The sequence below is a fragment of the Carlito syrichta genome, unplaced genomic scaffold, assembly GCF_000164805.1.
Source record: "Carlito syrichta isolate Samal-C Ts95f unplaced genomic scaffold, Tarsius_syrichta-2.0.1 Scaffold168991, whole genome shotgun sequence".
Classification (NCBI taxonomy): Eukaryota; Metazoa; Chordata; class Mammalia; order Primates; family Tarsiidae; genus Carlito; species Carlito syrichta.
The window spans coordinates 14,552-32,498 of NW_007113087.1; the positions used below are offsets into that span (position 1 = coordinate 14,552).

Here is a 17,947-nt window from a genome sequence, read left to right on the forward strand (position 1 = left end):
CCTTCCGAGTAGCTGGGAACTACAGGCGTGCGCTACTACGCCCGGCTGATTTTTGATTTACTGTAGAGATGAGGTCTTGCCAAGTTGCCCAGGCGGGTCTCGAACCCGTGGGCTCAGGCAATCCACTCACCTTGGCCTCCCAAAGTGCTGGGATTACAGGCTGAGCCACCGAGCCCAGCCTAGATATTCTTATCTAAGTTAATATGTCATTTAGCTTCATCTTTCATTTATGGAACGTTCTTATTTTAGATGTTGCCTTACTATTTTTTGCCTATGGAAAGTCCCTAATTAAGAGCTCAAAGTAAGAGAATGTTTGGTAGTTGTTGATTTATTTACATTTAACTAATCTAATACGTGGCAGGTTCATCTTCCTGGGCACTGAGGTTGCAAATGATAAAGTAGTTCTTTCTTTTGAAAACCAGTCTAATATTGGATAAGGCTTATAGGCAGTTGTCGTGTAGTGTGCTAGTGTTGTGATAGTTATCTGCAAAGTGCTGTGTGAACACAGGAAAAGGTGATTGTTTCTGCTAAGCAAGAGTGGTGGTGAGAGATGATTTCACATTTTTTTTTTTTTGAGTCGGAGTATCATTGTTTCCCAGGCTGGAATACAGTGGCAAGGTCATGGCTCACCACAGCCTCAACTTTCTGGGCTCAGGTGATCCTCCCACCTCAGCCTCCCGAGTAGCTGGGACTCCAAATGCACGCCACTCCTCCTGGCTGATGTTTAAATTTTTTTTGTAGAGATAGAATCTCAGTATGTTGCCCAGACTGGTCTTGGAACTCCTGGCCTCAAGCAATTCTCCTGCCTTGACCTCCAAAAGTGTGGGAATTACAGGTGTGAACCCCTATGCCTGGCCTGATTTCACAGAATTTTAAGCTGAGTCAAAGTTTAAGAGTTTGCTGGGCATGAAAGGTTCATGGGCTGGAGGTAAACACAGTGAACACTGACATGTTGAAGCTCTCTGAATTTGCCCATTTTAGACTACTGAAGTGTCATATTATGACACTTGGTTTGTAGTTGCATGGCTGTGGTCCGTGTCCTTTATTTTTATGGAGTGGTCGAAGTCCCTCTGTCGCCCTAGCTGGAGTGCAGGGACGTGCTCACGGCCACTGTAACCTTGACCTGCTGGGTTCAGGCAGTCCTCGACCTCAGCCTTCCAAGTAGCTGAAACTACTTGGCCACCACGCCTGGCTAATTTTTTTTTTTTGTAGTAGAGATGAGATCTCGCCATGTTGCCCAGGCTGGTCTCGAACTCCTGAGCTCAGGCAGTCCTTTTGCCTCTGCCCCCAAAAGTGCTGGAATGACAGGCATAAGCCATCGTGTCCAGCGGATGCGGTCCATTTCTATGTTCTGTACCCCTGCTTTCAGTTGTGCATTGAATTAACACCTCCCTTTATGGCTCAGCCGTTGTCGTCCTCCTGTCCCCAATAAGAAACAAAAGTTAGGAGTAGACTGTCAGTCCCCTTTGCGTACATGGTACTTAACATCCATATCTTTTTTAAGTTAGAGAATGGTGCGTATCAAGAGTAGCAATGGCTGGGCTTGGTGGCTCAGCCTATAATCCCAAGCATTTTGGGAGGCTGAGGCAACTGGATTGTCTGAGCCCGTGGGTTCAAGACCAGCCCCAGCAACTTGACAAGACCTCATCTCTACAATAAATCAAAAAATTAGCTGGGTGTGGTAGCGTGTGCCTGTAGTTCCCGCTACTTGTAATGCTGAGGTGGGAGGATCACTGGAGCCCAGCAGGTCGACATGGGTGGCCGTGAGTGTGCCACTGCACTCCAGTCTGGGTGACTGAGTGAGACCCTAGACTCGAGAAAAAAGAGTAGCAGACACTAAGCACACAAGGATGAGTGAAGGAGAGCATAGGGAGAGCTAGGAACTGGGTGTTTTTAATGGCAAACCAGGGAGTTCAGGCTTAATTTCCCTGCCACTGTCCTGGCTCAGAGCTTCATTGTCTTGTGTGCGTGTGCTAACATGTCGGTGCTCTGTTGAAGGCTAGGGAATGTTTTCCTTAGGGGGAGTTTTTTTTTTTTTTTGAGTTGGAGTCTCACTCCGTCGCCCAGACTGGAGTGCACTGGCTGCTCCCGGCCCCCACAGCCTCGACCTGCTGGGCTCCAGCGATCCTTCCGCCTCAGCCTTCCACGTAGCTGGAACTACAGGCACGCGCTACCACACCCAGCTAGTTTTTTGATTTATTGTAGAGATGAGCTCTCGCCTGCCCAGGCGGGTCTCGAACCCGCGGGCTCAGGCAGTCCACTCACCTCAGCCTCTCAAAGGGGCGGAATTACAGGCTGAGCCACCGAGCCTGGCTAGGGGGAGTTTTTGATTTTGCAGTCCCAACAATTGGTCCTCGGGGGGCGTTGAAGATCAACTTTTCCAATGGTTGTAAAATTGGTGTCATGTATTTCAGCTGTGATTTTTACATACTCTTGTTTGCATTTTTATGTTTCATGTTTGTTCTCTTTCCCGTTCTTGGCTTCTGGTTGTTCTGTAACAATTAGTTGCATCTATCCCTCTCACTTGTCAGGAGCTTCTGTCATCAAGTGATTTTTGTGCCCTTTTCTTTGCAGCTGACAGTGAAGACAGTACTGTGTCCATCCAGATAAAGTTAGAGAATGAAGGCAGTGATGAGGACATTGAAACAGACGTCCTCTACAGTCCTCAGACTGCTCTGAAGCTGGCTCTGACGGAGTGGCTGCAGGAGTTTGCCGTCCCTCATCAGTACAGCAGTGAGTTGGCCATTCCTTGTGCAGGGGTTGGGTCACATGGCTGTGTCACAACGTGAAGAACACTGTCGTGTGCCTTACCTAAAGCCCACTAGGCAAGGTGAAACTAATGAAATTTAGGGATTTGGAGAATAAGGCTTTAAAAAAAAGCTTACTTTTTAAAATGCTAATTTGTCTTAAAAGATCTTTTTTGAAATAGTTGTTTAAGTGTTTTTGTTGTTGTTATTGTTTTGGAGACAGGGCTTCACTCTGTCGTCCAGGCTGGAGTGCAGTGGTGCGATCATGGCTCACTGCCTCCCAACTCCTGGGCTCAAGTGATCCTCCTGCCTCAACCTCCTGAGTAGCTGGGACTACAGGTGCATGCACATCACCATGCCCAGCTAATTTTTCTGTTTTTGTAGACAACTTGAGTTTCTGGCCCAGGCAATCCTTCTGCCTTGGCCTCCCAGAGTGCTGGGATGATAGGCGTGAACCACCGTACCTTATTTAAGTGGTTTTTTTTTAAAGCAGGATTTATTGAGAGGACAGAAAAGCTGCCACAGTGGGAGGGGACCTGAGAGGGTTGCCCTTAAGTGTTTTTAAATACAGATCTTCAGATGAGAATGTAATAAAAGATGCTGGCGTATTTAGGGGTGTTTGTTACCTGTTCTTCCTGTTCCCTCTCCATTCCTGTGTCTGGCGGTTTAGAGAAATTGCATTTTTTTCAGCATTCGAATACCTGGAATCTCAAATTGAGGTTTCACTTTACAGATATGATCAGAAGAAAGCATTTCTCTAAACCCCACTTGTTCCACGACTAGTTCGACGGCCTCTGTGATCTTTTATTTGTTGACTCTGTAGGCCGGCAGGTGGCACACAGTGGTGCGAAAGCAAGTGTCGTCGACGGGGCTCCGCTAGTTGCAGCACCCTCTTTAAATGCCACAACTGTGGTCACAACCGTTTACCAGGAGCCCATTATGAGCCAGGGGGCAGCCTTGAGTGGTGAGCCCACAGCTCTTGCCAAGGAGGAAGAAAAGAAGCAGTCTGATGAAGAACCCATGGACATGGTAGTGGAGAAACAAGAAGAAACAGACCACAAGAATGACAATCACATACTGAGTGAGATTGTTGAAGCTAAAATGGCAGAGGAGCTGAAGCCCATGGACACTGACAAAGAGAGCATAGCTGAGTCCAAGTCCCCAGAGATGTCAATGCAGGAAGATGGCATTGGTGACATTGCCCCCATGCAGACTGATGAGCAGACGGGCAGGGAGCCGTTTGTGCCGGGCCCGGGTGAAAAGCCCTTGTACGCCGCAGAGCCGGTGACCCTGGAGGATTTGCAGCTGCTTGCTGATCTGTTTTACCTTCCCTACGAGCACGGGCCCAAAGGAGCACAGATGCTGCGGGAGTTCCAGTGGCTTCGCGCGAACAGCAGTGTTGTCAGTGTCAACTGCAAAGGAAAAGACTCTGAAAAGGTGAGTGTGTAAATACACCTGTTTCTCTGTCCTTGACGGTTTTCCACGCTGGTAATGTGGAGAAGGTTCTTAGATAAGTACATTGATTGGTAACTGGCAGATAATTGACCATATTTTAGAGTTTGTTTTGTTTGTTTGAGTTGGAGTCTCACTCTGTCGCCCAGGCTGGCATGCAGTGGCACACTCATGACCGCCCCAGCAATGACCTGCTGGGCTCAGGCGATCCTTCCGCCTTTGTCTTCCAAGTACCTGAAACTACAGGCACGTGCTACTACTCCCGGCTAATCTTTGATTTATTGTAGAGACAAGGTCTCGCCAATTGCCCAGGCTGGTCTCCAACCTGTGGGCTCAGGCAGTCCACTCACCTCGGCCTTCCAAAGTGCTGGGATTACAGGCTGAGCCGTCAAGCCTGGCGAGAATATGTTCTTTTTTATTTTTTTATTTTTTGAGTCACCATGCCCAACGTATTTTTTGATTTGTTGTAGAGATGAGGTCTCACCAAGTTGCCCAGGCTGGTCTTAGACCCCTGAGCTCAGGCAGTCCTCTTACCTCCACCTCCCAAAGTGCTGGAATGACAGGCGTGAGCCACCGCGCCTGGCTTAGAATATGTTCTTTAGGCCAGGTACGGTGGCTCAAGGCTGTCATCCCAGCCCTTCGGGAGGCTGAAGCGAGAGGATTGCCTGAGACCAGGGGTTCAAGACCAACCTGGGCAACTTGGTGAGACCTCATCTGTATAATACATCAAGAATCTAGCCAGGCGTGGTGATGGCCTGCCTGTAGTTTCAGCTACTTGAAAAGCTGAGGCGGAAGGATCACCTGAGCCCAGCAGGTCGAGACTGCATGGCCGTGAGCATGCCACTATACTCTAGCCTGGGTGACTGAGACTCCAACTCAAAAACAAACAAAAAAAGAAGAATATATTCTTTAAAGTGGATGTGGAGTCCTGAATCCGGCATCTTCTGTTTCTTAGTTGACCTTCTAGTTAGGATTGAGGGAAAGTCATTGTTGATTATTTAGATTACAAGGGAGGACCCAAAAGAGCCCGGAATTGTCTTTTGGAGTGTGGGTCCTTTTGTAGCACACCCAGCATTTGTTCTTCCAGACCCAGCAGTCCACCACAGTTTTTATCTGGAAGCTTTGAGAAGGCCGTGTCACAATTTGCAGAAGAAACATCCCGAGTTGTGGCAAGCAGGTGGCTGGCTCTTCTATCAGGACAGTGCGCCTGCCCACACCGCGCTGGGTACGCAGCAGTTTGTGACCCAAAACGGCAGGAGCCCTGTGCCCCGCCCTCCCTGTTCGCCCAGCCTCACCCCGAGCAACGTTCTTGGTTTCCGAGACAGAAAAGGTCCTCGAAGGGGAACATTATGTCAGGGTGGAACAGGTGAAAGGAAAAGCTTCAGAAGCACTAAAAGGCATCAAAACTGACGGTTCAAAAACTGTCTTGAGCACTGGGAAAAGTGTCTCGAGAGGCGTGTTGCATCAAATGGAGAGTGCTTGGAAGGTGACTGAAGTTTAGACATGTAAGAACAAATGCATCATTTTTGATAGATAAGATTTGGATCTTTTGGGGCTGTAGGGCGATACAGAGTGATACTTTAATGGTTAGGATAAATTGCAGGTGCCTGATAGGATAAAAGAACTTAACTTATAACTGCGTCTTAGGCGATTCTGTTAAGCTTGCTGTTTCTTGTGTTTTGATTGATCCGCAACAGATCGAAGAATGGCGGTCTCGAGCAGCCAAGTTTGAAGAGATGTGTGGCCTGGTGATGGGCATGTTCACCCGGCTCTCCAACTGTGCCAACAGGACGATCCTTTATGACATGTACTCCTATGTGTGGGATATCAAGAGTATAATGTCTATGGTGAAGTCTTTTGTACAGTGGTTAGGTAGGTGCACCAGGAATAATCTCTTCTCCTCAAATGATTGTCCCTTAAGACAATTATCCCACAGGGAGAAAACATTTGGGGAATTGGCGAATTTCCAAATCTTTTCAATTCTTTGCCTAGGTTTCTTTCAAAGGTAGGCATTGTTGAAGACATGAGATGCAAGTCTCAGTATTACATTAAGATTTTCATTTTTCTCCCTTGGGCTAATTCAGCATAAGTATCTTGAAAATATGTTAGAAAGTACTGACTTTAACTTGCTCTGACTGAATGCTTTCTGGATGGAACCCTGTATACCACTTGTATCTGATTTGGAGATGAGACACTATGAAATGTGATCTGGAAGCTTGTGCTGCTTGCTGTGTCTTGATAACCTTAATGCTGTATTTAACAGAACGATTGCTGAGATCACCTCAAGGGCCTGGCAGAGGAAGCTCTCCTCCCAGCCCTGTGCGCATGCGAGCTCTAGCGGAAGGCTGTTCTGGTGCTTCCTGGTATTATTTCACTTGGCTTTTTCTTTATCTTTCTGCCAAGTGATTGGTTTAACCAAGGGTGGAAATTGTCTTTCCCTAAAAATTTCTGCTTCATGTGTCTCCTTTGAAGACTGATTTTTGTGTTTTGTTTTTTTTTAATTCTCAAACTTGGTTTAAAAAAGCACCAGCATGGCCAGGTTTCTCCAGGGACCTGACTTCATTTCCAGGTTTTCAAGTCTGGTAATAAGGAATACGCAATGGACTTACACACGGCACCCAGCAGGCAGCAAGGCTGACCGGCATGTCATAGTTTTCATAGTGGTCACAAATACTGTGATGGGTTTCATGGTCTTGGCTATAAAATAGATATCTGAAACACCGTGAGCTTAAATTAACAAGGAGGAAGAGTGAGATTTTTCACTTTCTGCCTGTATACTTTGGGCTCTTAAATATTTTTTAAAAACCAGTTTCCCTGTGAAACAACTAATTAACTGCTAAAAGTAGAGTCTGTTTTTTTGAAAATACAGAGCTTTTTGGGGGCTGCTGTATGTATAGCACAATAGGTAGAAGAGAGAATTCTTACCCTCTTGTTGAAAGGCTCCCAGATACCTCTTACAGGTGTGGAGACACCTCGGAAGAAACCTGAGGAGTTACTGATCCTTAACAGTGATTAAGTTTTCAAGGCCCTCAGGAATTTTGTACGTGAAATCTTTTGAGTTTGAGAACGTATCGCTGAAAATCCTTGATATTTGACTTCTAGTTCAAAAATTATTAAAAACAAAGTTTTGATTATGTGCAGTATTTTTCTCTCTTCTCAGGCTTCATCTCTGTGCTCCAGCTACGGGATAGCGTTCCCAGATTGTGCAGATAGTTGTTGCACAGTCCCTAGGTCAGAGCGTCTTGAGAAGCTTTAACTTTACAAAAGTTCAGACAGGGAGAGCGTCTCCTTGGTTCTGTAGGCACTTAAGGGGTTACTGATCGAAGCCTCCATTTTCCTCCTGTCTCCAGTCCAGCTGGCATTCAGTCCTTTAAACAATGTGGCTGTGCAGTACTTTTGATCACTAACGACTTCTATTATCTTCTTCCCCATTGTGTGCAGATGGGAGAATCCTCAGCACAAGTGTCTACTACTGTTGGATGGACAGCGGCAGATGCTCACAGCGCGTCGTGATTAATTAGCTTAAGTTGAAAGGTTCTATCTGTGAGGTAGCTCAGGTAGATTGAAGGGCAGTAGGCATGAACTGAAGTCACGTTTGCGCAGCGACTGAGGCATTAACCATGTTTTCATTTGCACAGCTCTTCGTACATGCAGCTTTTTGTTGTACTAGTTGGAAGTGCTAGTTATGTTGTGGTCTCAAAGTAGGGGGTACGGGAAATTGGCTGATCTAAAGTTTGAGAGCTGTCGTTTTTCCTCAGTGTAATTTACACTGAGTTTTGAAATGGGCCGGCTTCCCTCCATCGTCTAAATTTTGACCCTATGTCATACTTATTTTACAAATACTTAAAAAATACCCCTACCCTTAAAAAAACGACAGACCCAGATATAATCTCTTCACGGGCCTGAATTGTCAGCACAAAATTGGTTTGCTTTGGGACTGTCTGACTAGCACACTGTATCTTGTACTGATGAGACTGTTAACTTGAACAGGAGGTAGAATGCTGTCTTCCAATGGAAAAGAACTATATTGCGCTGCTCTATCTTGTCAGAAGACTAGGCAGGGATTTGATTTGGCCTCCAAATGTTTGCCTTTAATTATCTTATCCTTAGCTAGCTTTACTGCCTAAATTGGTGAGTGGTGTCTTAAGTACTGACTTCTGTGCTCCATGCCTGTGCTCAGTGCATTGCAAAGATTACAATGACTGATCAGAGGAAACAGATACTGCTATACTTGTAAGAAAAAGTATGTTTTAGCTCTGGACACATCAAGAGTGTCGTCACTTGGCTCTCCTTAGTTCTCAGAATCTGTCGGACTGGACTGGCATAACTAGCCAAGTCTGCACTTGGATTATCTTTGCTCCCCCCCCCCAAAAGTTCTCATTGTTTTCTTTTGCCAACTTAGTAGCAGTTTCTTTTATTTATTCTGTGGACCTTAGTTTTCTGACAAGATTAATCCCCTCCCCCCTTTCCCTTTCCTGTACCTGTCCTTAAAATGTAAAATGTGACTTCAGACAGGTTTAATTCCTTCATGGGCTGTGATAATAAGACGTCTCCTATTTGATCATTCATTTCAGATTATAGTTACTATAATTTCATGATAGAGCAAGCAGCTAGCTTGATTTGTATAGCTGTTTTGAGGGGATATGTAAACTCAACCTAGACAAACTTGGGACTTACCTTTCCTTCCAAAAAGCAGAGCTGAGAGCAGTGATTCTTCATTAACTGGAGGACGGAGCATTCATATTGAAATGCCATTATGAACTAAAAAAAAAAAATATTATCACAGCCTTGCCCTGAAACCCTGGATTATGATTGTTAGAGAGCTATTTCCACAAGTGTGTGTTAGTTTGTTGGACATTTGAGACCCCGGGAAATCCCCTTTCTCGTAACGTTCTCCGCTTGGATCTGATCTCAACAGGGTGTCGTAGTCATTCTTCAGCACAGTTCTTAATTGGAGACCAAGAACCCTGGGCCTTTAGAGGTGGTCTAGCAGGAGAGTTCCAGGTATCAATATGAATTCACAACTGAATTGACATTTTCTTTGTTTTATGAGAAACCTTATGTTGCGCATCAGATGGCTGGAAGGATTGGTCTGCCGAAGGCTTTCTGGTCCCAAATTCAATCTAGTTACCTAGCTGGCTTTTCAGATCAGATTTTCCTCCTCTCTCGCAGTAATTTCTGAAGGAGATGCTGCCAATCCCCCGCGCCTGCGACGCGCAGCGCCTCTAGGTGTACACCTCACATTGTTTCTTTGCAGGTCGCACAGCATTTCAGTCTGCGCCCGCAATGCACAATGCGCGCATGCTTGTCTGCCGGGAGACTCCATGAGCAAAGATGACTGGCTGTGCCCGTGCGAGCGGGGACGGGGGGGCCGTGGGATGTCGATCCATTCGCTCGAAAACTGTGCCTTGTGCTGGAGCGAACAGTCCATTGGGGACCCTTTGAGCAGCACAGGAGGCGCTTGCCACTGGAACTTGTTCATGGACTTTCTGGGTGCTCTACTTTTCTCCCCCCAACAGGTGCTCTCCTGCGCACAGCAAACTGAAGCGCTTTGCTTTGGGGATAAGGCGTCTCCTGGACAGATAACCCTCTTCAGACCAAACCTTTCCTCCTGACGTTCTGTTCTGCCATCTTTTCGTAGAGAGATGGTCTATATAAGACTGGTTTTAAAAATAGATTTGTCATCATTGGAGTAGGCTTTTGTTTTTGTTTTTGTTTTTACTGTAAACTTAAATCCCTGTTACTATGCCACTAAAGCTGTGTAACTCAGTTTGGGTAGTTTCTATTCAGAAGCACTCCCCTCCCCCAGCAAAGAGGAGTTGATATCAGTAAAGCATAGGACACCCCTCTCTTTAGGTCTGCCTGCAGCAGCCAGTTAATGTTAAGTTGGTAGTCTGCAGAGCACACCCGTTTGAACTGGACGTCTTCCCAGCACTAAATCACCTCCCTTTTTTCTTCCCACAGCGTTTGCTGCCAATTGATGGGGCAAATGATCTCTTTTTTCAACCACCCCCACTGACTCCTACCTCCAAGGTGTATACTATCAGACCATATTTTCCTAAAGATGAGGTAATTATCTTCCCACCAACTTGGTGTATGGTTATGGTGCACACTTAGTCTGTCTTTGAATCACGGGTTAAAGAAATATGTTCTGTTTTAAAATACAAACTTTAGATGTAGAAAGTGAACTAAAACATTCAACATATGTGGAGAAATTTGAGGAAGGACCTAAGGAGTTCAGATTCCTAACATTTTGTGCCAAGTTCTTAAATTTCTCCCTATAAAAAGCCAGATGCCACGTACTCAGACTTGGAATTACAAAACAGTTAATTTGTCTAAATGATAGGTTGTCCTTGTCTGATTTCCTCTAATATCTTAGCATTCTGGAATTGTCAGTTGTGAAGTACCTACAGGCTGTTGACAATCAGCTATAGAAAAAAGCCAGCCTGTTCAAAGACAGTAACAGGAGGGATACACATTTTAGAAGTGTCCTTCACATGCGGAAAATGGGAGGCCCTCAACCTTGAAGTTGCTGGCCTTAGAATCCACAGCTTACTACAAAAACCATCGTCTGCAAAGAGTTCTCGGTGTTTACTAAAGCCTTGCTGTTTTCTGCTGGTTTTATAAATCTGACTCAGTGAATAAATCTGTGTTTAACAAAGTAGAGATGGTGTTTCTGATGGCCAGGCATTTCGTCACTCCTCCCCCAGACTGACTTGTGAGTCATATTGTTAGATTCTGCTGCCATTTTTCTTGATGTGTTGCTTAACTAGATTATATTTTCAGGCTTCAGTGTACAAGATTTGCAGAGAAATGTATGACGATGGAGTGGGTTTACCTTTTCAAAGTCAGCCTGACCTTATTGGAGACAAGTATGTGATGAGTATTTGTCTTTGATAGTAGACATTTCACAGCTAGGTTTATCAGGTTGAGGGGAGGTGCTGGCTAGAGTTAAACAACTTTAGTTTTAGTACAATCTGAATATTAATATGGGTGCATTTTCAGTTTCTTTTTTTTTTTGAGTTGGAATTTCGCACTGTCCCCCAGGCTGGAGTGCTGGGGCACGCTCACGGCCACCCCAGCGTCGACCTGCAGGACGATCCTTTTACCTCAGCCTTCCAAGTAGCCAGAACTACAGGCACATGCTACCACGCCAGCTAATTTTTGGATATATTGTAGAGATGAGGTCTCGCCAAGTTGCCTAGGCGGGTATCGAACCCACAGGTTCAGGCAGTCCACTCGCCTTGGCCTCCCAAGTGCTGGGATTACAGGCTGAGCCACCAGGCCAGGCCCATTTCCAGTTTTTATGCAAAACGTAGTAATTTATTCAAGTACATTGAGCTTGCTTCACCTAAGCTTGAGTTTTGTGTTAGTAACTGGAATGTTCACTCTGGCCTCTTTCCTTCTAAACAGGTTAGTAGGAGGGCTGCTTTCCCTCAGCCTGGATTATTGCTTTGTCCTAGAAGATGAAGATGGCATTTGTGGTTATGCCCTGGGCACTGTAGATGTGACCCCCTTTATTAAAAAATGTAAAATTTCCTGGATTCCCTTCATGCAGGAAAAGTATACCAAGCCAAATGGTGACAAGGAACTCTCTGAGGCTGAGGTAATACACAGATTAAGAATTAGTCTGTAATGGTGTTCTTGTTTTTGTTTTTTTTTTAATAAAGTACTCACTAATGCATTCGTGGCTGGCAAATTTTTCGCTTTCCTAATACTGATAGCTGGTGAAAATTATTTTATTTATTTATTGCAGGTGAGAATTTTTTAAAAATCTGAACCTGGCTGCCGCCAACTTCTGTGGTTGAGTACAGGTGATGAAATGGTCTTTTCTAAATTGTCACCTTTTTCACAATACAGCTGAAAGTTGCAGACATATCCAGTATTTGCCACAGAGACCACTGTGACTAGCATTCTGTATTTTGTATTTTTATTCGGATTATAAACCAAAAAGACAGTCTTCTATGATGAGGCAGTTCACATCAGCGGCGACCAGGAATAGAATTTGGAGTGATGTAAATTCACGTCAGTGGTCACGAATGTGTTAAAATAGAAAAGTATGCAGGTGCATCATAAACTTCATGCTTTCTGAATTTCTTGCAGAAAAAGTTTCTTGGGGCTTATTCATCACATGATCTTTTTCACTGTTTCCTCAACACTGGGACAGGTTTTGATTTGGGAACGCTGTTGTACTGTATCTTCAAGTAAAAATATAATTTAGACAAAGAACTTTGTTTCTTTTTTTTTTTTGAGTTGAAGTCTCACCCCGTCGCCCAGGCTGGAGTGCTGGAGTGCAGTAGCACAGTAGCACACTCAGAGCCACCCCAGCAGTCGACCTGCTGGGCTCAGGGGATCCTTCTATCTCAGCCTTACAAGTAGTTGGAACTATAGGTGTGTGCTACCATGCCCGGCTAGTTTTTTTTGTTTTGTTTTTTTTTTAACTTATTGCAGAGATGAGGTCTTGCCAAGTTGGCCAGGCTATTCTCAAACCTGTGGGCTTAGGCAGTCCTCTCACCTCGGCCTCCCAAAGTGCTGGGATTACAGGCTTGAGCCACCATGTCTGACCTGTTATCTTGTTTTAAAGCACTAAACATGAAGATTATTATGGGACTTTTTTGGGGTACTTGTAGCAAGGTTAAGTAATGAAAGTCTCTTATTTGGTGGTTTGTCAGGAGGCTAACTTGCCTTCTCAGTAATGCAGTTTACATTGTAATTAATAATAGGCCAAGTGCGGTGACTCGCGCCTGTAATTCCAGCACTTTAGGAGGCGGAGGCGAGAGAATTGCCTGAGCCCAGGGGTTCTACACTAGCCTGAGCAACATGGCGAGACTTTGTCTCTACAATAAATCAGCAAAGTTAGCCGGGCATGACGGCACATGCCTGTGGTTCCAGCTATTGGAAGGCTGAGGTGGAGGATCATCTGGACTCCAACTCAAGGGGGGGGAGTTTCTTCTGGAGGATAATTTCTATGCTCGGTGACGACTCAAGGTATATATTTGGGCCCTTATTAGTGTCATCATTCTTTTCTTCCATTTTACTATTCTCCATTTCTAAAATTCTCCCCCCCACACCGGAGTACTCACATTCTCTTTTTTTTTTTTGGAGTTGGGATCTCACTCGTTCCCAGCACTGGAGTACAATGGCACAATCGTGGCTCACTGCAGTCTCAAACTCCTAAGCTCAAGCGATCCTTCTGCCTCAGCCTCCTGAGTAGCTGGGACTTACAGGCGTGCACCACTATGCCTGGCTAATGTTTTATTGTAGAGACAGGGTCTTGCTATATTGTCTAGGCTGGTCTCGAATTCTGGGCTCAGGCACTCTTCGTAGCTTGGCCTCCCTACGTGCTAAGTCATGAGCCACCCAGCCTGGCCTCACATTCTTTTTTTATAATTTCTATATTTTACCTCTTGCCCTTAGCTATATGGCTTTTGTAACAGGGTTGGTTTGGAGCAGCCCTGCTTGGGATTATGTGAACACTGTAGTAGGCTGGTGATTGAGCTGTTGATGCATTGTCAGTTATCTGACAGTTGACTTTTCAGTATTAAGGACATATCAGAAAGGACCAGTATGTCTATTACTAACTTAAAAAAAAACTGTGGTAAGATACATATAACAAAATTGACCTTAACCATTTTAAATGTACAGTAGTGTTAAGTACATTCTCTTTTTTGTGTATGCAATACATTGGCTTAAAATATTTTTTATATTAGATAATTTTAGATTTACATAAAAGTTGCAAAGTTAATATGTTCTTGAATATGCCTCACCCATTTTCTGCATTTTTTAAACCTAAGAAACCCAACACTGGTCCGTTGCTGTTAACCAAGCGCCAAATTTTTTCACCAGTTTCTGCACTAATGTCCTTTCTCTTTTCCAGAATCCAGTACCATGTTGCAATTAGACAAACTTTTTTTTTCCTTTAAAAAATTATTTTAACTTCTTTTGTGTCTTTTTAAAATATTTTTATTTTTAAAAAGTCATTTTTATTTATTTATTTTTTTAGAGATGGGGTCTCAATACATTGCCCAGGTTGATCTCAATCTCTTGGCCTCAAGCGATCCTCCCACCTGGGCCTCCCAAAATGCTGGGATTACAGGCATGAGCCACTGTGCCCAGCCAACAAACTTATTTTTCAAAGTGAAAATGCTTCAGCTAGAATTACAAGCTAATGAATTCTGTGTGTGATACTTATGTAATGCCTGGAAGGGTTGTTAAATATCGCCTACTTTTTCCTGTTGCTGAGTTCTATAGTTGGGGTATAGATTGCACACTGGGTAGCTGCTGAAGGTCAAGAGTGCTTTCTGGTTTTTGCAGAAAATAATGTTGAGTTTCCACGAAGAACAGGAAGTATTGCCAGAGACTTTTCTTGCCAACTTTCCTTCTCTGATAAAAATGGATATTCACAAAAAAGTAACTGACCCAAGTGTGGCCAAAAGCATGATGGCTTGTCTCCTGTCTTCACTGAAGGCTAATGGTGAGTAATAGTGTGGAGTGGGCAAGGGTAGGGACACGACCATACTTCAGGACAGAAAAGGAGAGAAGTGAGTTGTGAATTTATACGCCCCTTCCCACTTCTTACGAGTTTTTTTTTTTTAAGAAAACGGTGTAAGAATAGCCTCTGCATTGAACATTGAAAAATGCTGCTCTTCTTTTACCCCGTGAACAAATGAAATGAGAAGTGTGAGCATATTGAGGATTCATTTTGCCAGGAGGCCCATAAGAAACAGTGGAAAACTGAATGACCCCAAGAAAGAAACCTCATTTAGGAAGGCGGGTTTTGCTTGAGAGTTTGTCTAAACAGACCCTTCAAAATATTTAGCTTTACATCAGTGGGAAGAAAACTTTTTCTGCAGAGTAAATGTTTTAGGCTTTAAGGGCTGCATATGGTCTCTGTGGCATATTTTTCATGTTTTAGAAACAGTCTTTAAAATGTCAAAGCCCGTTTTTAGCCCTTGGGTCATTAAAAAAATGGGTAGTTTGTCAAGCCCTCATGCAAGGGTTGTTTCACAAGGAGGCACCTGGTCTGTTGTTACAGCTCCATGTGATTCGAGTCTGTGGAATTGCCCTTGGGGGATAACGGAACTAACTTTATCCGAAGAAAGGATTCTTTTGGTGCTGTACTTGGGGCTCAATCACACAGATAGATGAACCATGTCTTAAGAATATATGGCATTCTGGGTATATTGGCTTGTGACAGGAATAGGCTCTGCTGTAGGGGCCCCTACAAGGTGCTTTTTATGTTTTGAAGAGGTTTACTTTGCATTGAAGTTTCTTGTACCCTGTCCCTGAAAGATTTTCTTTCTGGGGAAGAATTTAACTCATTGTTGAATATTAATATGAATTTTAGAAATTGTGGTATGAATTTAGGAGCTGATATAGCTGATACAGCCCTTATTATTTGTATTTAAGTATGGACTAATTACAACTTCATATCCCCAATTATACTAATTATGTGACTTATTTATGTTTTGAATATGTGTTTTATTTCTAGGCTCCCGGGGAGCTTTCTGTGAAGTGAGACCAGATGATAAAAGAATTCTGGAGTTTTACAGCAAGTTAGGCTGTTTTGAAATTGCAAAAATGGAAGGATTTCCAAAGGATGTGGTTATACTTGGTCGGAGCCTGTGACATTTGTCGGCACCATGAGCTGCCCAAAAGTCGAACTCCACCTTGTGAGTGGTGGTTGAGATCACCCCCCGGTTCAGCTTCTGAGTGGCAACAAACGATAGCCAATTGGATTGGAACAAAGACCACAGTGTAAAACTTACCGGCTCACTTTCACACTACTCCCTGATTGGAAGAAGATAGCATTGCTGCAGGTCCTGTATGAAACAGAGATGCGGCCTCCTTTATAGGGTGTGTGTCAGGTGCCACAACCTCTTACCTGGGATTATTTGGGGAGGGGTCTTCAATAAATGCAGTCAGCACAATTTTTTGCATCCAGTGTGGTTGCGTTTCTCCCCCAAGAGTAGTCAAAATGACTTCTGCCACCCTCCTGGTTTATTGAATGAAATGTCTCGTCTTCAGGGACATGGCAGAGACGGGAACGATTTGGTGGGTTTCAGAGGCTTTAGGGTGGAGAGATTCCCAGTGGGATGGTTGTGGCATTAGTTTAAGCCGAATAAACGATTTTAATTTTGGGCAGTTTTTCTGCTTTCTGTAAAGCCATGGCCAATTGTCTCCTGTAGTGACCATTGGTTCTGGTTATGTTGTGCTTTGTAGGGACAAATGTGCAGTTGTGTGTGACAAAAGCCTAAAATTAACAAACCTGTAAATTTCTTTGTATATAAACTAGCTGTAACCTGACTATCCTTTGTGTTTTCTGCTTTTGTAACTTTTTTTTCCTCTTGAAAATGAAAGGGTGTTGGTTCAGGATGGCACTTTCAATAATGTAAATCAGTGGAAGTGGATTTTCTTTACTTTTATCTTTTGGTTTGGGGATTTTTTTTTTTTTTTTAAGGTTTTATTATTTTTAAAGTGCCTCCCACCTAGGCCTAGGCCATGTCCATTTTGGGTACGAGAGCCTAATTTTATAGGTCTTAATCTGTTGCAGAGTGCAGTCACTTACAGAAATTAACCTCAGTAGCAAGTCAGCATGTGAAGTGAGATGTTGGTTTTGACATCTGTCAAGCAGGGTTTGGGGACTGAGTGGTCCCAGTTACCCTTGGATCAGTTGTCCTTTAATCTCAAGACCTGTTAATACTGGTTTTTATTAAATCAGAGTCTTTAATTCTTGCATGTTTGTATCTAATTTTTAAAAGAATGAGCACACTTCGATGATTTATAGTTACCATTTTCTTTTAACCACGGATTCTGAAAGCTTCATGTGTTTAATTTAGCATTGATGTTTTTAAGGGTTCTGAGCATGAGGCTGTCCGTTAATCTGCAGGATTCTTTTTTTTCCATCATGGCTGGCTGACTTCTCTCTAGACTCATAACAGTACCTTGATATCTTCCCTGCAGTTTTGCATCAGCTGTTTAACTTTGAGCGGAGCGAGGGGAGAGCGGCGAGGAGAAGGAAGCTAGAGAAATTTTCCTTCCAGAACTCCACCATGTGGGCTTGAGAGGCATAAAGCATGTTCTTAAGTGGTCCTGGTGATTTCCAGCCAAGGCCCGCGATTGGGCCCTGGCCCACGGGAGAGAGCAAGGGGGGAAAGGAAGGGACCTTTGTTTTGAGGTCGAAGGGTGCGAAGCGTTGGAGGGCTGGAACGCAGTTGCGGTTTTGAGGCCGGAGCTAGGAAGATCCCCGCCGATGGAAGGCCGAGCGGGAGTCGGGGTGCGTCACCTTCGACCCCTGCGGACACTTCCGCCTTTCATCTGCAGGGTTTCAGGGTCAGCCTCATGGAATCAGGATTTTAGCAGGTTTGCTCTTGGTTTTTATCTTGACTTTTAATCACCTGGGCTGGTCTGCTCACAGGTGCTGACTGAAACGCGCCCACTTGGCGTCACTTGAGCCGAAAGAGCTCTGCTGTCCCGTGGTTATGAGTCTGTATTAAGGTTGGAATGACATTTCACCGACTGTCTAGATCGCAGCTCAGTTCCTGTAGAAAACGAACTGTAAAACTCTGAAGACCATGCAAGAGGCAAAATAAAACCTGAAGTAAAAGCGTGCGTGTCCACTGTGTGAACCTGCTTCGCGGCTCCCACTCTGCCCGGGCCCAGCCTCACCCCGAGCAGGCACGCCCGTTCGGAGCCGGAGCCTGGGCCCTGGCAGCCCTCCGCCGCGGCCGCAGCCCGGGGGCGCGGGC

The 17,947-nt window shown here is 44.5% G+C and overlaps 1 protein-coding gene across 2 annotated transcripts in view; it reads left to right on the top strand.

Annotated features, from left to right (window-relative positions):
• Positions 1-17,808, top strand: part of MGEA5 (meningioma expressed antigen 5 (hyaluronidase)) — a 29,405-nt gene extending 11,597 nt beyond the window's left edge. For both annotated transcript variants that reach the window (XM_021709151.1, XM_021709152.1), the window contains 9 exons: positions 2,575-2,733; positions 3,571-4,184; positions 5,897-6,071; positions 9,118-9,203; positions 10,164-10,268; positions 10,986-11,071; positions 11,613-11,805; positions 14,514-14,673; positions 15,691-17,808. In XM_021709151.1, coding sequence (XP_021564826.1) covers positions 2,575-2,733; positions 3,571-4,184; positions 5,897-6,071; positions 9,118-9,203; positions 10,164-10,268; positions 10,986-11,071; positions 11,613-11,805; positions 14,514-14,673; positions 15,691-15,827 — 1,715 coding nt within the window. In that variant the 3' untranslated portion in view covers positions 15,828-17,808. The remainder of the gene's footprint in view (positions 1-2,574; positions 2,734-3,570; positions 4,185-5,896; positions 6,072-9,117; positions 9,204-10,163; positions 10,269-10,985; positions 11,072-11,612; positions 11,806-14,513; positions 14,674-15,690) is intronic.
• The last annotated feature ends 139 nt before the right edge of the window (positions 17,809-17,947 follow it).